Source organism: Cupressus sempervirens, chromosome 1 (assembly GCF_028749045.1).
Source record: "Cupressus sempervirens isolate cs-2001-9-10 chromosome 1, ASM2874904v1, whole genome shotgun sequence".
NCBI classification, from domain to species: Eukaryota; Viridiplantae; Streptophyta; class Pinopsida; order Cupressales; family Cupressaceae; genus Cupressus; species Cupressus sempervirens.
Window position 1 is genome coordinate 31,375,604 of NC_143118.1, and position 20,231 is coordinate 31,395,834.

Below are 20,231 nucleotides of genomic sequence, written 5' to 3' on the forward strand. Positions count from 1 at the left end.
CACTCCCGCGTTGTTCTGAATACCCGCACTGTTTTGTATCACACCCACGCTGTTCTGTACACCTGCGTTGTTCTATACACCCGCGCTATTTCTAACACCCGCGCTATTTTCAACACCCGCACTGTTTCCGACACCCGCGCTATTTTCGACATGCACTATTTCCAACACCCGCACTGTTTTGTGAAGGAGGGTTTTCGTCAACTAAAGCTGTCTGTTTTGGAAGTATATCTCGGACAAAGAGTTCACTCCACGCTCGTGCTCCCTCGGCACTTCGAGCCGTGCGAGTCAATCCCCTTCCGTCTAGATTCTCTTCCCTTAGCGTACACAAGTTCAAAAACTCCTCCCTTCTTCCACCAAATCGAGCCACTGTCGAGTCTTTTCCAACAATTTTTCAGTGCTTTTGTGGCCGTCGGTAACTTGCTGAAATCTCCATCTATGTTCAGCCTATTGTGCCAAAATTAAAGTTTCCTGCACTAAGCGTAATTCATCCTTTTCCTTCAACTTATTCTTATTCTTGTTCAACTAATTCGGCATTTAATCTTCATTTGCCTGTCATCGTACCAGGTCCATCGAGCAACGGCGCCAAATGTTTACCGTACCGGGTAAAGAAATCAACGCACAGACAATAGATATGAATAGCAGAACTTCTTATTATTATTCGCATATGCCAAACAGTACATTATGCTTGATAAGATCTGATTACAATGCTTCTCGAAGGGAGTATAAATACTTTTCGAAGAACCTTCCCGAAGGGGTCCGTCGGCTACATGACAATTACCGAAGGGCCCATCGGCTACATAACAAGAACTTCCCGAAGGGACCCGTCGGCTACATAACAAGAACCTTTCCGAAGGGACTCGTCGGCCATCGGCTACATAACAAGAACCTTTCCGAAGGGACCCGTCGGCTGATACATAATTTCTTCCGAGGACAATGTTTACTGTACTGGGTAAAGAAATCAACGCACAGACAATAGATATGAATAGCAGAACTTTTTATTATTATTCGCATATGCCAAATAGTACATTATGCTTTCGATATGATCTCCTGATTACAATGCTTCTCAAAGGGAGTATAAATACTTTCCGAACAACCTTCCCAAAGGGGTCCGTCGGCTACATGACAATTACCAAAGGGTCCATCGGCTACATAACAAGAACTTCCCGAAGGGACCCGGCGGCTACATGACAAGAACCTTTCCGAAGGGACCCGTCAACCGTCGGCTACATAACAAGAACCTTTCTGAAGGGACCTGTCGGCTAATACACCATTTCTACCGACGACAAGAGGCCTAATTAATGAGACTCTTCGTCATCAATTTAGGAAGGAGACTAATAGGTGGTAGTACCTCCATGGCCAACAATTCCAATTGTTGCAGCCCCTTGCAATCAAAATTATATCACAAGTTTTATTTAAAAATTACTTTGTCTTCATAGGTTGCCAGTAATTTTATAACTTGAATAATTAATTGCTTACTTTGTCTTGTCTTTCATAGGTTACTAGTTCATCTACATCTATATGAAATAGGAGCACTTATTCTTTGATCCACTCAATAAAGTGTGATAGGTTGCAATCAAAAGGAGTAGAGAACTTAGTATATGTGCATTCTAACGTTTGTATCCTTTCCCACATTAGAATGAGTACAAAGAAGGGAAGATGAAGATATGGAATATAAATGCAGAGTATACAGACTTGGATGCTTCTAGTTCTCAGCTTGCAATCGATTCATTGGACGATTTGGACAGCGATAATGTTATTGTTGTAGCTGATCCAATAGGCCTTGGCATTGGATCGTCTTAAAAACTAAGCACTTACTCTATGTTGTTTTTGAGACCACTATATCCCTCCTTACTATGGCCCTTCTCATTGAGATCTTGCATTGCATTTAATTGCATACATCATTTAAGTCAAGATCTTTTCTTTTCTTTTAATCTTGCTCAAAGTCTATGTTGGCTCTAATTCCTATACACAATTTCCCATTTCCCATTTATTTACCCAATTCACCTTCCCTCTTGACCCCATTTTATCCTTTATATTCACTTTTCCCATGTATTTGTTTGTCTTTCGTCAAAATCCTGAATACCTCTCAGATCCCGCACCATCCACCTTGGAGCTTGCACTCCCTGAAATGGGGCAGCTAGAGGCGACCTATACCAATATAGGTTGCCCCTAGATGACCCATTCTTTGAGGTCCACATTTTAAAGGGTTTTGGGGCCCAATGAAAGGTATTTTCCCTTTCCAGCCTTGTAGAGTCAACTTCCAAAAATTCAAACCTAAAAACCACTATAAAAGGAAGTCTTCTCCTTTTGTTTTGACATCCATCATTATCCACAATCTATTAGACAACCACAAGCTCTCAAGCCACCAAGACATTGTCCATTCAAGGAGTTCTAATAAGCAAGCATTTCACCATCAAGCATTGAAGCATTTTCTTCCATAGATCTAGTTCTTTTTGCTATAGGAAGCAAAGGAGTTGGCTATCAAGGGAGGAGATCTACATCATTCATTTATTCTTCTTTTAAGACCCATGATCCATGATTCATGACAAGAGGTTATCTATTACATAAGTGAAGATATCCTATATTCTACTTCTACATTTCAGCATACATGCAACCAAATGGCCAATTTTGTGGATTTGACAACAAAGGTGAATATTAACATTTATCTTTTTTTACATGCTTTACTTACTTCATTTCAAGATTGATTCCTAAATGGGGGCTTGACCAAGGCAAACCCCTTTCCACAAACAATTCCCCCATTTATTTTATACAAGTGCCCGTTTGTGAAGCTATGGATCCGAAGACAGTTTTCATTATAGATCTGAGATCTTTGTTTTTAGCCTTCTCGGGCAAAGGTTGCCCAAAAGCAACTTGTTTCTAGTGCTCTGAGATTTCTATGGTCAATAGTAACAGGTCTATGCATTCAAGTCTCAATTTGTTTCTAATTCTGACACAATCCGACAGGGTTATTTCAGATCTAAAAGTGCAACCTCCACTAGCCCTCAAGGTGAGTTCTTTTTCTTTCTCTCTCCTCTAAAGCACTTCTTTTGGTACTCTAGATCAAAAATCTTCTTGTTTGTCATTACATAAGTGTTTGTTTACTTTTCTTATATATATATATATATCACATTTCTTTACATTAAACGGAAAAGGAACAAAGGGATCTTGGAATTAGCACTTCCTCTTAGGTGTAAATCTTGCATTAGCACCCCTAAATCTATTTGGGTAAATGCTAATTTTGTTTTCATCTAAAAGGAGTCTAAATTTTGGGACCCCTTTGCCCTCTTTTTTAAGTGCATAGAGTGAAAGTAGTGATCTACCATTGATTACCATGTTCACCTATACAATCACTATTTTGGGAATCAACTAATGTCATTGCCATTGAAGAAGACGAAGAAGAAATTAATCCATTAGTAACTAGTTGAATGTGAATCTCAAACAATGATACTTGAACTTGATGTTATGGTTTATCATTTGACATTTAAATATTTTGATGTTGAACTTGAAGTATATTTAAAGAGCCCAAGCTGGCTCTAACAGGCAACGTTGCATGATAAGATGATTTTTTTTGTTTTTTTATGCTTTTTACTTTTTTTGTGATTTTGGAAACATACGTAGTTTTTTTTGTTTTTTTGCAAATAAGAATGAAATGAAATGCAATAACTCACATCACTATTAAAATTTAGAATTGACTTGCAATTTATCAATTACCAAACTTATGCTGCAGTGATAAACAAATTACATCAGAAGTATGAACAGAATTTGTAGACACTTTTGCAAACAATGTAGTTGACATGATAGTTGATATGGTAGTAACAGCTTCAATTTGAAGAGCACACGAATATACTGAGAGAGGGAGTGAATAAGTATATTAACAAATTTGTCAATATAAAGTTTAAGCTTTAATCCAAACCATTAACTTAAAAATGCTGAAATGAACAATTATGCACATGAGCACAAGAAGACAATGTTTACGTGGAAACCCAATGCAGCAGAAAAACATGGCAAATAAATGTTTTCTTATATAAACTTTGTTCTTTTCCAATGATTTGTAGGCTACAACTTACTAGAGGCTCCAACCCCTATGTTTATGAGCACTGACTCACTAGAAGCTCCAACTTTACACTTCGCAGGCCCAAACCTACTAGAAGCACCAACACCCACTGTTGTCTATGTGAGCACCAACCCACTGGACACAAACTTCTTCCCCACCTTGATGATATTGCTTACTTCAACTGACGATGGACATTTTACTCCACAAATCTGAATACTTTATTTTCCTTTGTCTGAAAACTTATTGTCATCAAAACACACTCTTCTTATTTTCTTTTTAAGTCTGCTGTTTATTCTTATAAATATACATATCAGATTAAAAATCTGAATATATATACTTCCTTCTTTAGCATTCTCACTCTTCTCTATTTTTAATCCAATCTTCTTCCTTTCTACATTATTTCATTTTACTTCCACATTCTTCTTTTAATCATTACTCTTCTCCGCTCCTTATTTAAAATAATGAATTGAATCTTTGTATTTATATCTTCACGAAACCTTTTATTGAAAGGTTATGAAGTTTAAAAAAAAACAAACGTCCATTTCCAATAATTAGATTATTCTCTCTTTTAAACTGATTGATTAATGATAAGGTAATTACGGGTTTGTAAGAATGTTGCTCTATACCATCATTATATTAGATCACCGTTTTATGCCGTTGCTGCCACATATGTAGATATCCATGCGTCATCTTTTATCCCACATAACCCATTTGATATACCGTTGCCAAACATACCACTTCATTAAAGATAATATACTCAAGACAATTGAACCAACTCCTGCGTATAGAAGCTTTATTTGGCTGCTGCATAGTCGCTATTTAATTTAATTTCTTTGTCAAATATATGTCTCATCTTCTATGCTCTCCATCGTTGATGTGATTTTAATTTGTATACATCTTTCTAATAAATGTTCCTTAGAATGCATTCGCTACCATCTCATCATTCTTTAACTTTAATCTCCGCACATATATGTGGTCATTGTTCATTCAAGTCTTGGCTCCAATTAACGGCATGCTCTTTTTATTGCTCTGTGTCATCCTTCAGCAATTGATTGTTCTACTCATCATTTCCTCATGCCGAGTATTGACAGATGCACATTTGTATATATTGAACCCTTTTGTCATTCGCAGTTACCATAAATCTTTATACTTTGCTTTTCCTGTGCATGTATATGCTGCCATTTAAGATTTCATTGCTCGACACCTATTGGATTTTGTTTTGTCTTTACGTTGACTGGTATGGGCACACTTTAATTCTTACTCTTAATTCTTACTCATCGGGTTGGATGAATTTGAAATACATTCTCCAGCAATTCACTTATATTATGTTTTGATCGCCGACTCCAAAATACTTATTCAACTTTCTTACGGCATCCTTGTATGGTTTTTGTAGCATCTAATTTGCTTGTTCAGTATTTTATCAGGCTGCATCTATATTCTATATGTCCTTCAGGAGGCCACCATATATCTCAAACCTCCATGATGTCAGATGAAATAATTGTTCACAGATATTGTTCTCTTCTCCATCAAAGTTTGGACTGGGTGCTACTCATTCTTTTAATATGTTTGCTATTACGGATGTAGTCCTTGTACTTGCATATTGTCCTTGGGTTTGTTTCTTTGGATGTTTCTGCATACTTCAGATATCTATTCGATACACCACCCATATATATTGACGCTGTTTGTTTGTTTCTGCATTAGCTGATTAAGTTTGCATTCTGACTGCAATGTTTCAACAACACTATATAGCCGGCGATGTGGTAAATTGAGTTCAATCTGCCATATCTCATGAGTGCCACATATTGCCTTCAGCCCTTCCAAGACTTCAGCATTAGCATGAGACTCATTTCATATGTTGGATTATTTCTCTTAAAGAAATACACTTCGGTAATCATCCTGACGAAGACTTCACGTCTTGGGGTGCTCCAAACTTTCCTCATCGTTGTCTTTCCAAATCACATTTCTATCATTGGAGTTGCGATTTTTCTGTGCGGCTTAGACACCTCTGTATTTTCATTTTGATCCCTCATGTTGACTTCAAAACTTTGATATCACTGACCTGTGACTGCTATGTCTTTTCTTCCGCTAGATCTTGTAATCCTTGACAGCACTTTGATATTATTGATTTACGCTGGGAACTCACAATGAATGTTCAATGACTTTGGTGTTTTAACTATTTGTTAGATGATCTTATTTCATACGCATACTGATTTCTCACACAAATATCGCTGCTTGTTCATTAGCCGTTCCACCCATTTTGTTTTTTATCGAGACTTCCATCAAACTGCAGTCATTGACTTCCATCAAACTCCATCACATAAACATTTTCGTAAATAATAAAATTGATTTATGATGTAGAACACCGATGTAGAGGACTGTCCATGTTGTCAGGGTCTTCGAATTCTTATCGCTGCATATGCTACTTGCCAATATACAATGTTCAATGTGTGTAACATATAGCACTGTCATCCTCTGTTTAACTGTTGTGTCACCATACTTGTGATTGTCTTCATTATATGTTATATGTCAACATCTGTTTACGTATGTTATATATTATATGTCAATCATATCCAGTAAACTTATCATTGTAATTTGTCACTGATCATTACTTTGTTGGCTTCCATCAAATACTATCATGTACTCAGATAGTCACTGTATCTTTTTATTATTCTTTACATATTATTGCTTGCTCTGTAAATCTGAAACTTTTTTGCACATAATAGCTTTGGTTTCTTTCATACTTTTGACATTGATGATGCATGCTAACACTAGTAGTTTTGTACATGCTTAAAAAACCCCTTTGACATCAATGACAATTCTTCCATCACAATTGCACAGTGGCATACTTAGTGCTGCCTCCCAATGGCACTTTCTAAACAATCTCCCACGCCTAATGTGTGTGGATGGGACTAAAGGATTCACGAATTTTGATGACACATCGGTTCAGGGTATGCAGGCTGATGTTACAATGATGACACTGTGGTCATTATACATCAAGTGGTCGTGGCGCTGCTACAACTTGAGATTACCACAATGGACTCATCCATTTATCTGATAGCACACAAATGGCAAATGGCTTTTTATGGGGGTGTGTCTGAGAAATGGATAATGGAAGTGTTTAAAACAAGGGTAGGTGTGGTGTCAAATATGTTAAAATTGGCAAAGGAGAGGAATCACATAAATGCAAATGATCAATACTGTGTGAAACTCAGAGATCAGCTCCATCTTTCTAGGTATATTGCTTGACGCAGGTGAAGTGAAGAAAACAGTGGAAGCCCACATGACCATACTAGTCTAGTCTCAGTTGTGTGAAGGGTTAAAGGGAATCCTGTCACATGCCATTCTGAGGCGAGGGCTAATACCTAACGGAAATACGATGCTGAAGCTTGGAAAAAAGGACAGGGACCCATTCCAAGTCTTTGTGGTATGGGGAGTTGGCAGGGACATGGAGCACCATTTGCATCAAGCACAGTTGGCCATCAAATTCCTGAAGATATGTGTAGAAGGAATGAAGCCAGGCAATGGCAGCTATGCAAACACTTTGACCGAAGAGGGTCATGAAGATTTGGAGGAAGAGGACAATTTACCAGTGTATATAATGATATATCTAGGTCTGTAGTTGGTAGGGTAGACGAAGCAGGGCTTCATGTTTTTTGTTTCTCTTACTTCATTTTGGAATGTTAACTATCGATTTTCTGGGTGAATCATAGCTGCTCAACATGCGGGTCAGGGTAGTTTGCCATAGTTTGGATATGGATTTCACCAATTAGACTATTTTCCCATTCAAGGGCTGAATATGTAAACACTTTCAGTTTAATATAAATGGGTTTTGCCCCGCAAAGTCACATTTACTGATAAAAAAGGGTCATCAAGAAAAAGAAAAATAGAATTGCTTTTCTTGTTATAAATATTCAGCTACATACCTTTCACTCAGATGTAAACACAACATTAAAATAAAGTCAAATCAGGAATAGAAAATATAGGATTGATGTAGAGAATCTTGCGTAAACAAAAAGAAGCATTCAACAATGAAATATCTAGTTCTTTCTATTGTCTTGCTATCTTATTCTTTGTTAGCATTAATACTGTTTGCAAGAGCTGAAAATTATTTATCCAAACTCAAATGCCATCATTACCCATAGCCTTCCCAGGTGCTGAGAAAATGGTTTCCCGATATCCTACCCCATCAATACGTTTTTCAGGTATTGTAGGCTTTAGTTTAGAAAGATCTATCTCTCTGTTGCCTTTCCTTGCTGCCAACTCCCTTCTTAAAGCTTCTGCCTCTGCTTCGGCTGCTGCCAACTAAAACAGACAAACAAAAGCCATTTGAATTCTACAATCAGTTGCACAACCCATCTTTTGCAGAACCTTGTAATACTAGCTTCTATAATCATGTTAACCTGAACTAAGAATATAGAGATTCTATGATCTTACCTTTGCAGCTAAATCATCTTTGGAAGTATCAGAAAGTGAGGCTTGTCCCTGCGTGTCATAATCATAAGACATGTTCTAATCATCGAGAGGCTCTGCCAGTCTTTATGATAGCTTAGAAAAGAAAAAAATGTTTTATCCATCTGAAAGTAGGAATTGTGATTTAAATGAAGGCAATCTCCAACAGGAAACTGTAAATTACTTTAGTAATTAGAACAAAAAGATTAGTCAATAGATGGTCACAGTTATGATCATGAATCTGTAACTACCTTTGATGAGTTGTAATGTTACAGATAGAAACTTGGAGATTAGGTGACTCAACAATTTGTATGATAGGTCATAGTACATATACTGTTCTTATTGTAAATAGAAAACAAATGATACAGGCACTTATCCGTTTTAAGCTGCAATTCAATTTATATCAATTTCAGAAAAATTAATATGAAAAACCATAATAAATGATAATGATATAATCCTAGATCTGGGAATCTGGTAATAAACTGCAGTGAAAATTAAAAATATATGAAATAGACATTTGTTATCTTCTGTGTTATTATGTTTTTGTTTCTAAACTGAATTTATGAGAAGAGACTCAAATAGAAATCTATTATGATTAAAAACAACAATTTGTGGTAAATATATGACAAATGCTTTAAAGCACGTCTGATAGATATCGGATATGATCCAAATCTGTCTAGACCCAAATTTTTGGCCAGCAGGATTTGTTTGATTTGATCGAGATTTTTCAATTTTTATACAAATCTTACTGAAATTTTTTGTAACTTTGTATTTCCAAAAAATTTGGCATCCCAAACTGAATCAAATTTTCAAACCTGATCATGAATGCTAAATCAAGACTTCAAGTCCAGCAAGGTTGCAGCTCACAGCCATAAACAGTCCATACTCAGCAATATTCTAGGCCAGGCATAAATTTTATTTGAGATTCCGAGGCCATCTGTAGCTTTTTCTGATTGAACGTTACTTTAAATGACTGCTGTGTAAATATGCACTAATTTTCTCCAATCTACTGACAAGAAAGTAACTTTTGCTACATAACTAACATTTTCTTGCATAGCTCATGTATTCTGCATAGCTGATTTGTGCCAACACAATCATGTAGAAACATTCAGTTCTAACGCAAGACTGTCTCATTTAGGGTTCGTAATTGTCTCCACGTTTAAAAAATTCCCTCAAAGCAGTTGAAAAGATGAAATAAGTGTTTCCAAGTCTTTTCAAACTTCTTTTGGGGAACATTGCCTCCTAGGTCAAACGACCAAAGGCAATAACAAAGTAGATCCTTTGGAAATAAGTTATGGTTGGAACATATCTTGTAAAATTTGTTAGAACTTAGAACTTTTCATATTCTCCATCCATGTTCCTTGTTCATGTTGATGAGAAAAACAATTTTAAATTCAAACTCAAACTGCCAAGTAGAATGTGCTACTCTATTCACTACTCGAACAGGAGCTCATGATGCTTCCACATTTCTGCCTGCATGGCATATGTGCTGAAGGTGACACAATCCATTTGACCTTTCTTTGATTGTCAAAAGGCCATCTCCCAAACACAAACAATGACTCCAAGAAGCAAGTTGCTTCTAGAAGTATCCCATAGAAGGTGGTTTAAGGCTGCATTGTCATTTACTTAGGACAATAATACAACCTTCAAGTGTCATTTCTTCAGTATTAACTCGCAAAGTTATGTTAAAAAGTAAAGAGATGAGAAGGAAAACAAATCATTTGATAAAAAGTCAAAAACTATTTTACAATCAGTTGCACAACCCATTCTTTTATAGAACCTTGTAATAATAGCTTCTATAATCAATTTAACCTGAACTAAGAGGATACAGATTCTAAGATTTACCTTTGCAGCTAAATCATCTTTGGAAGTAGCAGAAATTGAGGCTGGTTCCTGCATGTCATAATCATAAGACATGTTCTAATCATGGAAAAGCTCTGTGAGTCTTTCTATAATCATGTTAACCTGAACTAAGAGAATACAGATTCTAAGATTTACCCTTGCAGCTAAATCATCTTTGGAAGTAGCAGAAATTGAGGCTGGTTCCTGCATGTCATAATCATAAGACATGTTCTAATCATGGAAAAGCTCTGTGAGTCTTTCTATAATCATGTTAACCTGAACTAAGAGAATACAGATTCTAAGATTTACCCTTGCAGCTAAATCATCTTTGGAAGTAGCAGAAATTGAGGCTGGTTCCTGCATGTCATAATCATAAGACATGTTCTAATCATGGAGAAGCTCTGTGAGTCTTTATAATAGCTTAGGAAAGAAAAAACATTATATCCAACTGAAAGTAGGAAAAATAATTTAGATGGAGGCAATCTCCAAAAGGTAACTATAAATTACTTCAGTAAAATGAAGAAAAAGATTACTCATATAGAAGGTCACAATTATGATCATGAATCTTTAACCAACTTTGATGAGTTATATGTTATACTGTTACAAATAGGAACTTAAAGATTAGTAATTCATCATTTTGTATGATAGTGCATATACTGCTCTTATTGTAAATGCTAAATAGGAAACAAATGATGCAGGGATTTATCTGTTTTTAGCTGCAATTCAATAGATTTAAATTTCAGTAGCAGAAAAAATTAAAATATATAAAATAGAAGTTCGTTATTTCTGTTTTATTATGTTTTTGTTTCTAAGCTGAATTTTTTTAATTCAGGAAATGCATATCAAATCAGAAGAGACTCAAATAGAAAAGTATTTTGTAGAATATAAATGACAAAATGCTTTAAAGAACTGCTACCAGATCCGGTTGGATCAGGTCCAAAACTGTCGGGACCTGAAATTTTTAGCTAGTGGATTTGATCGAGATTTTTCAATTCTTATAAAACTCTTACTGAATTTTTTTTAAACTTCTGCATTTCCAAAAAATTTGGCATCCCAAACTTAATCAAATTTTCAAACCTCATAACCATGACTGCTAACTCAAGACTCCATCAAGTGTAGCATGGTTGCAGCACACAGCCATGAACAATCCATACTCAGCAATATTCAAGGCCAGGCACAAATTTTATTTGAGATTTTAAGGCCTTTTGTAGCTTCTGCTGATTAAGCCTCACTGTAAATGACTGCAGTGTAAAATATGCACTAGTTTACTCATAACCATGACTGCTAACTCAAGACTCCATCAAGTGTAGCATGGTTGCAGCACACAGCCATGAACAATCCATACTCAGCAATATTCAAGGCCAGGCACAAATTTTATTTGAGATTTTAAGGCCTTTTGTAGCTTCTGCTGATTAAGCCTCACTGTAAATGACTGCAGTGTAAAATATGCACTAGTTTACTCCCATCTAATGTCAAGAATGTAACTTTTGCTACATGACTCGCATATTCTTGCATAGCTCATTTATTCTGCACAGCTGATTTGTACCAACACAACCATGTAGGAACATTAATGATTAACACAAGAGCATCTCATTTAGGGTTCATAATGGTCTCCGGGTTAGAAAGCTTCCCTCAAAGCAGTTGAAAAGCTGAAATAAGTTTTTCCAAGCCTTTTCAAACTTCTTTTGGGGAACACTAACTCCTGGGTCAAATGACCAAAGGCAACAGCAAAGTAGATTTTTTACAAATAAGTTATGGTTGGAACATATCGTGTAGAAATTTGCTAGAATGTCCCATGTTCTTTATCCATGTTCCTTGTTCATGTTGATGAGAAAAACAATTTTAAATTCAGAGTTCAATTCCCAAGTAGAATGTGCTACTCTATTGACTACTTCAAGCTCATGATGCATCCACATTTTACCCGCATGGCATATGTGCTGAAGGTGATGCAATTCAATTGACCTTTCTTTAATAGTCATAAGGCCATTTCCCAAACATAATCAATGACTCCAAGAAGCAAGGTCCTTATAAAAGTATTACATAGAAGGTGATTTGTGGCTGCATTGTCATTTACTTTGGGCAATAATGCAACCTTCAAGTACCTTTTCTTTAGTATTACCTCACAAAATTATGTTAGAAAGAAAGGAGAAATTGTATCAAGTACAACTGTACAAGAAGCAAGACTGCCTTCTTACAAATGCCACGAAAGCTTACAGCTGTAAGGATTAGTGGGCAGCATGGTAGTCGAAAAGTTACAACTATGACAAAACAGTTAATTAACTGGGAAAGATATGTAATAACAGGCTGAAATAGCCTAACAACTAATTTTCTAATCTGGAATTGTATAAGTTAAATCTTATATTGGTAGAAATATTAAGATATCTTCAAAGAAAATACATAAAAGACAAAAAAAGTTATGTCATTTTGCTCCTGAAATCCCCACCATTGCCAGATCACCATCCTTCTCGATATTTCTCCAGACTGACTTGACCAGCCTAACAGCAGGCTTGAAGAGTCATTGAGACTCTAGAACATTCACATGGTTCGGTGGACTCTACAATAGCTTGCTTCTTTTGCAATTTGTTGCATTGTTTCAACTTTCATGTAACATTATCTTCTGCCTCTGAGAAGTGAGAATATTCTCAATTGCCTTGGATCTATTCCAAAAATTCTTGTTAAACCTTCATATTAGGAGAAATATTGAACCAAAATATCCAAAAACCTAACATATCTTGAAAGCAACATGTATGACAAAAAAGGTTATATCATAGCGCTCCCAGGGTCTCCACCATTGACAGATCACCAATACCATCTTTTTGAATAATACTTCAGATCAAGTTGAGAGGCCTGGAAGCTGGCTTAAAAGAGTCATTAAGCCTTGAGAACATTCTAGTTCTATCACTATGGACTCTTCCATGGCTTGACTTTTTTAAATTTACTGCATTGCTTCATGTAATTGTATCTTCTGCTTGTCAGAAGTGAGAGCGTTCTCAATTGCCTCAGATCTATTCTTAAGATTTTTATTTAATCTCCATACAAGGGGAAATATCAAGTTGAAAATTCCAGAAAACCAAAATATCTTCAGAGTAACAACATATATGACAAGAAGTTATGCCACGGTGCTCCTGAGGTCTCCATTGACAGATCACCGTCCTTTTGAATTGTCTTAGTTTTAATTGTCACTTTGATCTGCATTCACATGTTGTATTATTAGAATAAGTAGACAAGATAATTTGTAATAAAGCTTGCACATCATGCAACCAATCATAACTAGAGTTGTAGCTCAGTTAATTTATTTCATTATTTGCACACAATAACTTTGCAAATATTATTGTAATGCCCCCTTCATGAAATAATGTTTAATTAGTGTTCACCACTTAGTATGTTGGTTGGGTGGCGGTGGTGTTGTTGTACCCACCAAGGTTCAAACCCCCACTAGGCCATTGTAATTGCAGGCTTGTGCCTTCTCTGATCCAATGTGCTCCTGGATGTGGGCCTCAGCTTTGTCACAAGGGAATAAGGTCCTCCATTTGTGGCCTCACTAATTCATAGCTCTAGGTCAAAAGCATTTCACATGGATCTGGAGGACATGTCATGCTACCGTCACCAATCACATTAAAAGGTTTATGAACACTTATTTTACAAAAGAAAATAATAATAATATTATTAGAATATAAATAAATAAAACAGATATGTAATAATACAATATAATATAATTACAAGTTAATTAAAATAATGGAGGGTCGAGAGATACATAACGAAGAGTTGTGACAACCTCAATATAAGATAGAGAAGTGAGGAGATTCCATTTGAAAGGGAATAAGGAGGAATCAGAAATACAGATCTGATCTAAATAAGAAGTGCAGATCTGATTGTGAAAGATTGTGCCTCTCACCAAGGGCATTTATGATGAAAAGGTGTGATTTCTCCCTCACATCAACAGATATAAAGGGAAGAAACAAAGATTATATATATTTGGTATTCATCCCAAGGAAGGGATCAAAAGGAAAAGAAATTGTATTTAATTGCTAGAATAGCATCATATAACAGAAAGTCGTATGTTGTAACTTCTCTATGAATCAATACTGATTTATGGACTATTATATCTTAATGCTATTAGGAATAAGGGGCCAACATAGGGTCAAGTATACATGTGTGGAGACAAAAAAAGGGCACCAACCTAGAGACCACTTAAAGTCTCAAAGGATTAACCCTTACTTTGCACCACCTCACTTACCCTAGTGTGCAGAGCTAGGGAGATCAAATGTAATTGTTGTAGGAAGTTTACTTGTATGTTCTTGCATGTTTAATGAAGATTATTACAGAATGCAAATAAATGATTATAACTAGAGTAGACTATAATGTTCCCGTTCCCCTCCGGCGAGGAAACAATCAAAAACAATGGTGTACAGACCTTTGATGTGTGTTTACGGACATTGTACGATATCAAGGAGGGATGCACAAGAGGGTCCATACGATGGTATATGTTGACCAAAATCTTGTTGTACGGTGGCAAAGGAGTGCAGTCTAGAATGGTCGTACAGTCTTGAGGGAAAGATGCACGAAGTGATGTCCGTACTAGTGATCGAAGTAGTGGATCCATATGGTGGGAAGCCACAAGGCCATACGGAAGGGATGTGTGTGGTCATACAGCAAGAAGGTGTTCAGGACTATCGTACAGTAGAATAATGGAGGTCGTACAGTGGAGTAATGGAAGTCGTACTATTGCAGACTAGGATGTGAGGGTCGTACAGTGAGCTTAGGACTGAACTTGTACGATGTACGGTAGTGGTTGGGAATGGATGGCAGGAGTCCATATAGGTGATGTACGGAGAGTGATTGCAAAACCAATAGATAGTGTGAACAACGGGAATTAATGCAGATAAACAGTAAATGGAATTACAGAGACCAAGAGAGTAGATCAAATTAAACACTCTGAATATTTCCAATATGATGGTGCTCCGACTTGCCAGATCCGAGTGAAGAATTAGAGGTAGCGGAATAGGGTGAGGGTTAAATCCCACCGAAACTGGAAAAACCAAATAGGAAAGGTCTTTCACTTCCGAAATGGCGAACAAAGAACTCTGACAAGAATTCACAGTACAGAGAAAATAATCCAAATTACATACCTAATGGCTACCTCCAAGCCGTGCTTAAATACGCGTTGGGGAAAACTTTCTGAGGGTGTACAAAGATAGCTGATGGCAACACAAACTACAGAAACAAAACAAAAATAGGTCCGAGATATATTAAATCAATCGGCTCATTAACAATTGTTTGATTAATGATTTATTTTTTATAACGGGAACATTACATAAACAATGCAATAAAAATGTTTAGACTATCATAGATAAGCAGGTAATTATCAAGAACAAAGATTGAATTCCACAAGCTCACTGCCTCAAACAAAAGCGAAGGTTGCAAACACTACTACAATGCATTCACGTCCTATCCAGGCAGAGTACAAAGGACAGAATCAGGAAGCAACATAAAATGACAGAATAACAATCTAGTAATATAAAACAAAAGACAAAAAAAATGATAAAAATGAAAATAACAAAGGATAAGAGATGACTTGATTCGACAGTTGATAAAGTGATAAGTTGAATTTGTCCCTTCACAAAACCTACACACAAGTAAAATGAAAAAAATGGCTGGGTGGCTATTTAGAGAATTGCCTCTGTCAAATCCCTACTCTGTTGTTTCCACCTCTATAGCAACCGAATAGACACAATGGCAATAGATAACCAATAATTGAATCATAAATACAATAACAATAAAAGTAGATGAAAATATACGATATGCCAACAAGAATGCAATAGAGTAAAGCAAAGAGACTCTCGTCAATGAGATAGAAGCACAATGAAAGTGATAGAGCTAACTTGAGTGCAATAGCAAAGGCTCAAAGGTGTGGAAAAGGGTGTCAACTAAAAGCCTGCAAGTAGAATTTAAGTAAAATGTCCAAGGAGGGTAAAACCTTCAAGAAACTATTAAGAAACCTTAAAGACACCTAAATGAGTGCTAAATTCAGTATTATATGCATGTTAGTCGAATCTTGTGCAAGCAAGCCCATCATCTGGGCATTATGAATATAGGTTGGCAGTTCATAATGCTCCAACACTAACCTGTATGTTTGCAAAATCATGGACGTTAGCGCATCGTACTGACATCTCCACACCGTGCACTTGTCCTAAACTATCCACGCCACATGGTTGGAATTTCAGAGTGGGTAGTGATCTGGCTAGTGTGATTGGGCGATGGGGATTATGTGGAATTTGAGTCTTGGGCTAAGGTAGGGGTAATGCAAAACGGTAATTTTAGACAAAGGCGTAAAATTTAAGCCACTACATTTTGCGCCCACTTTAGCAAGCATATCATTCAAAGAGATGCACAACTAGAATAGGAGAAATAATTATTGAGACACAATCATAGTGGATTTGCTCCCAAAAAGGCAAATAATTATTGAGATCAATTTTTGAAAAATTTGGAAGAAAAATGTGTAGTGTACAGACATCATGATCATTACGTAAAAGCCAATTCAAACACATGGATAACATAGCCCCCCCAGGATGGACTATGCTACTCAGAGGGGAGCATAAACCATTCCAAGGAAGGAAAAGATATTGTGGCATGCCAGCAGACAATGTTGCCATAGAATGTCACTTTGTTGCGAGTGACACATGATTCCACAACATTTGTACAGAGAAAAAGTTATCTAATGGATAGATATCATAACCCAAAAGAGAAAACATATATCTACTCTCACAGGATATTGTAAAGACCCTATCTAGTCTCTTGGCTGAAAGCTGATGAAATTAAATGATTTTTTGGTATTTTTGTGTTTTCTGATTTTTTCTATTTTTGGAATATATACTTTTTTCTAGGGGATAAATGGAAATGAAAAAATTGCAATGCCAAGAATTAACAACAATAACAACTTCACTTCTTAATTTTAAATTGATAGAAATGATAGCAACCACTATTGAAGGAATTGATTCCAAATTCAACTATGACTTCAAAGAAACTTGGTATTTGCTCCAAGCACAATGATTGTAACTTGGAACTTCAATATAGATGATTGTGCATGTTTGTATGTCTCCAACGCTGGTTGGAGAGCATTCCTAGCTCGATCGCTAGCACTAGAACAAGATTGCAGGATTAAATCCCCAAATGCACACCATTAATTAGTTTGTTGGCCCTTAATTATTATCGCAGATCCATGCTGGAGTCTTGGGTCTCCCTTTTTATGCAACCGCTGGTCATCCAAAACATGCATAGGCTCTATCATCAAAGTTACAGACCATGAAACAAGTTGCAGGGCTCTATAGATTGTTTGCAAGCCTTGAAAGATGAAACACCAAACCCTAAAATGGTCAAGCGAGTCCTTTTATTGCAAGCTCATATTTGCAAATGCTCAATCGCTACTTAATTCAAGAACGACGGCCTTGCAAAGATTCAATAAAACCCCCAAAACTTGAACACAAGTATTCAAAATGCAACCAAAACTCTTCAATGCCAGTCGATATCTTCAACAGCAAAAATCTCCTTAGTCACAGTGAAAATAGATAGGAGTAATGGCAAATTGTTCTAACTCAACAACAATTTGCAACACAACCTTCAAGCAATTCCATAACTCAAAGCCTCGGCAACACAAGGAAAAATAATATTCAAGGATGCCAATTCTCAAAATGAGAATCATATTTATAATTTCACTTGTCCAACTTGGCTTCAACATTACACCTTTCACTAAAGAGGCTTCAACTTCACAACATCACTTAATGACATTAAGTGCATTAATTTTATAAAGTGCATTTATAATTATAAGACTTATGCAATAAATACGATTCCCCAATAAATAATCTCACCTTGAGTAGATGACTGAATGAATGGCCATCACTGCTAAGCCAACAGTTGCACTACCAAAAATAGTAACTGGCCAAAAATAGACTTACTAAAAATAGCAAGTTTATAACTAAGACCCTCTAATGCAGTATAAGGCAAGAGAATCCCCAAAGGAGATGTCCTAGCTCCCAGTAAATAATCACACAATGAAATATAAACAATAACACAAAAATTTAGATCCAAATATGCCAACTCTCACCACAAAATCATAAGATTTTCATTCAACATGCCCGACTGTAAGGCCTTCTGAGTTACGGCCAAATACAATGCAATTACAATAGTAATTCTACAAGACCTCACAAGATCCAATCACTAGCTAATCCAGATCCACAATCTGGTAAAGAACTCCAAGAAGAATCTAATCTTGTGCTCACAAGCCACCAAGCAACTTTCCTATTTCCCAAGCCCACACTTAGCTACTAGCTCTGCTCAACTTCGCTACTCTCAGCTACTACATCTTCTCCATGTTGAATGATAATAATTCAAGACTCCACAAGACCCTCTACATATACCCAATTAGGCCACAAGTCGTCCTAGCAAGTTACAAATTAAACAAACCCTTACATTAAATACATATTTGAGCCACAAGTCGACCTACAACAGATATTAAATAGAAAATTCCTTAGTCAGCTTACAACACCCATTAAATGCACCTAGGATAAAGATCCAAGGCCCAAATAAGTCCATACACATGTCCATATCGATCTAGGTCATGATCACACACTACGTGCATTAAATGCACCAAGTCGGCCAATCTTATTTGCAAAAACACCATTCGGAAAACTACACTAATGAGCGTCAACAAAACCTCCAGCCAAGCATTGTCAAGCTCCTTCAGGTGTTGAGTACCTTCAAGTGTCGAGTACCTTCAATGACCGAATTCCTTCAGGGGTCGAGCATGTCAGGCATGGCCGAGTAATAGTTTATGTTGAGCTCCTTCGGAGATCAAGCCCCTCAGCCAACACTACAACCAAGAACTGGTTAATAGCAACCAAGCATCAACCCTTCTTCGACCAAGTTCTCCAACTCCAAGGTCAAAACAACTTCAGCATACAGGATTGCCAACTTCCCCAAGATACTCCTACATCAGACACCCCGAGTGTGAGAAGATGTTCTTAGAGGCTGGAAGAACATCTTGTGGGATTCAACACATAAATCCCGAACTAGTTCTTTACATAAATGTCCTCCAAGTCTTCAACTTGCACACGCTTTCCATTGTTCCACTTCAGCCAACCACTTCTAGCAACAATCAACTATATGCTCTACTTCTATACATTCTTTCTCAGTGTAGCACAGGTCTATTTTCCACATTGATCTCTAACCCTCTCAAAATCCTTTAGTTCAACTCGGCTCCCAAAGCTTAGGTTCCTCTTACCGAGTTCTTCATTTTACAAAGGAATCAGCAAAACCTTCCAGCCACCTTTCTCAACTATAAATACATTCTTGACACAATCATGCATAGCCCTTCAAGCATACTGCCAAGGTCTACCAAGCAATATGTGACAACTACTCATGTCCACAATATCACAACCAATCGCATATAAGGACAAGTATGTCTCACTCTCTTCAAACCAAGCTTCTGAACCATCTCCTTAGCAACAAGGTTATTAGTACTACCACCATCCACAATGTAATGTCCCCTCTTTTCGATTAGGTTCGAATGTTGTAACCTTTAGGGCCCATTTGGCAACGGGAATACAAGTGGAATAGGCATATGTAAATTCTTAAAATTTTGAATTCTTCGTTTGGATGCACCAAATCGGAATCGGAATATGAAGTAAAATAGGAATACGTATTCCAATTTTGACCCAAAAATGAGGTTTTGCAATTCCACCTAAATAGATGTTATTGGAATACATATTCCTATTCCACTTTTATTTATTTTTAGTGTAACATAGGGACGCGTCTCCCCCCCAAAATCTGGGCCGTCTCGAAGACGAGGACGTCCCAAGGACGAGGGGACGACGTCTCGGCGTTTCGGGCG

At 36.8% G+C, this 20,231-nt stretch overlaps 1 protein-coding gene across 12 annotated transcripts in view; it reads right to left on the reverse strand.

Annotated features, from left to right (window-relative positions):
* Positions 1 to 20,231, reverse strand: part of LOC149576021 (uncharacterized) — a 311,989-nt gene that overhangs the window by 231,614 nt on the left and 60,144 nt on the right. For 3 of the 12 annotated variants that reach the window (XM_089816139.1, XM_089816145.1, XM_089816138.1), the window contains exons 2-6: positions 10,655 to 10,702; positions 10,502 to 10,576; positions 10,349 to 10,396; positions 8,489 to 8,536; positions 8,191 to 8,356 (exon numbers count right to left, since the gene is read on the reverse strand). In XM_089816139.1, the coding sequence (XP_089672265.1) occupies positions 8,191 to 8,356; positions 8,489 to 8,536; positions 10,349 to 10,396; positions 10,502 to 10,576; positions 10,655 to 10,702 (385 nt within the window). The remainder of the gene's footprint in view (positions 1 to 8,190; positions 8,357 to 8,488; positions 8,537 to 10,348; positions 10,397 to 10,501; positions 10,577 to 10,654; positions 10,703 to 20,231) is intronic. The other 9 variants (XM_089816140.1, XM_089816149.1, XM_089816148.1 and 6 more) reach the window with 8 other exon arrangements.